At 42.2% G+C, this 1,722-nt stretch overlaps 1 protein-coding gene across 1 annotated transcript; it reads right to left on the bottom strand.

Annotated features, from left to right (window-relative positions):
- Window positions 1–439: 439 nt before the first annotated feature.
- Window positions 440–1,129, bottom strand: LOC118829127 (60S ribosomal protein L10a-like). Its single transcript, XM_036736087.1, has one exon. The coding sequence runs from the start codon at window positions 1,111–1,113 to the stop codon at window positions 460–462; it is 654 nt and encodes a 217-aa protein (XP_036591982.1). The 5' UTR covers window positions 1,114–1,129; the 3' UTR covers window positions 440–459.
- Between the last annotated feature and the right edge of the window lie 593 nt (window positions 1,130–1,722).

The following is a 1,722-nucleotide window of genomic DNA, read 5'->3' on the forward strand; positions in this document are numbered from 1 at the left end:
TATATTATACACACACACACATATACAGTCCTCAATTTTTGTGGAGTAATGTTCCTAGAAAACAGTAAGAAAGTAAAAAATGTGAATATTGGTACATTGAACCTATGGGAAATAAGAGTTAGGTTTCTGCAACCACCTGAAACTGTAATCTGCTAGAGATTGCTGAAAATATACTTTTCTGCATACAGCTCTTTATAGCAAAACATTAATTCTGATAACCTGCACTTTCCTAACACATTAACCATGGAATAACCTATAAGATCCAGTACTCAAAATAAAATCGGTAATATGCAAAATATTTTTTTCACTAGTAATTCCCTAGAAATTCTGTGACCTTTTGTGCTAACATCTCAATTAAAAAACAAACATTAATTTCAGACAATATTCACTTTTTTTTTTCAGCTTCTGCCATTTATTAATTCATTAGCAGCTTCCGCCATTCCTTAACAGCATGCTGATTTAATAGAGCCGCTGGGGCTTGCCCATGGTGCTCTTGATATACAATGCCCTCACATTTTGCCAGTTCTTCTTCAGCAGAGAAACCAGGAAATTGACGGCCAAATGGATGTTGTAGACGAGCTCGTCGTCTGTCATCTTCACATGGCCAATGGCCACCGCCAGACACAGCACCTTCTTCATCTGGAACTTGATAGTGGATTTAACCTCATCAACCTTTGCCACTATATTCTCATTGTGGGTGAGCAGAGATGGAAACTTGCCGGCTTTGTTCAGACCAGGGCCCAGGATCCGAGGGATTTGCTTGATCAAGGACTCGGAGGCCAAAAAGGCATCATACTTCTTAGCCAGCTTCTTGACCAATTTCTTGTTCTTATTTAACTTCTTCAGGGCCTCGATGTCCATGTGGGGGATCTCTACAGCCTTGGCTTCATCGCAGTGCTGCTGGTCTCCCAGCACACACACAGAAAACTTAGGTCGGGGGGTGGATTTGAGCCTGAGGGTGCCAGAGAAACGCTTGTCCTTCTGGGGGTCGTAGTTCTTCAGGCTGATCTGCAGCTCCACGGTTTCCAAAAACTTTCTCCGTTTGCGCTGGGTACCATGCAGGACCTCCCGCACGGCCTCGTACAGAGTGTCCCGAGAGACTTTGCTGCTCATGGCTGCTCACTGGTCACAAGCCGGAAAGGGCCAATATTCACTTTTTAAACACATGAAATCTGCAGTACCATAAATACTGCACAGCAAATTAAAGTCTTAAAACTAAAATATTTAGCCTGAATCTTACCTTTCACTGTGTCAGATGGTGGTATAAGGGGGTTGTATTATATACTGTGTTGCTGTAAACTCCTCCACCTTGGCCACCCTCTGAAAACCAAGGAAGAGGTTGCTGGGATTTTAGTCACTGATGTTGGGAGATGCACACATTGGTGAGGTCTCAACATCACTTTAGAGTACAGAGGACTCGCATTAGGCTTTTGGATGCATAATTGAAACCCAAAATGAGTTGTAAAGGCACACAGTGAAAATATGCAATGAATGCACAGTTAGCTCTTTTCTATACAACGGTAGGGTGAATGACACCTGTTAAGCACCTAGTAGGATATCAGCCATTCTACAAGCTTGTGTGCATCACGTCTATCATTTTTTTCTTTACTGAGCATTGCCATGAATGTGTGTGGCTGCCAACACAAAAGTGAAAACGAGGTTACTAATGAAATCACATGAGTGCTTGAAATTGAGAACCTATAAATGCTGCAGATTGAACAC

This window comes from Trichosurus vulpecula, chromosome 8, assembly GCF_011100635.1.
Source record: "Trichosurus vulpecula isolate mTriVul1 chromosome 8, mTriVul1.pri, whole genome shotgun sequence".
Lineage (NCBI taxonomy): Eukaryota > Metazoa > Chordata > Mammalia > Diprotodontia > Phalangeridae > Trichosurus > Trichosurus vulpecula.

Coding starts and splice junctions, on each gene's coding strand:
- LOC118829127 (XM_036736087.1), bottom strand. CDS start 1,113: ATGAGCAGCAAAGTCTCTCGGGACACTCTGTACGAGGCCGTGCGGGAG.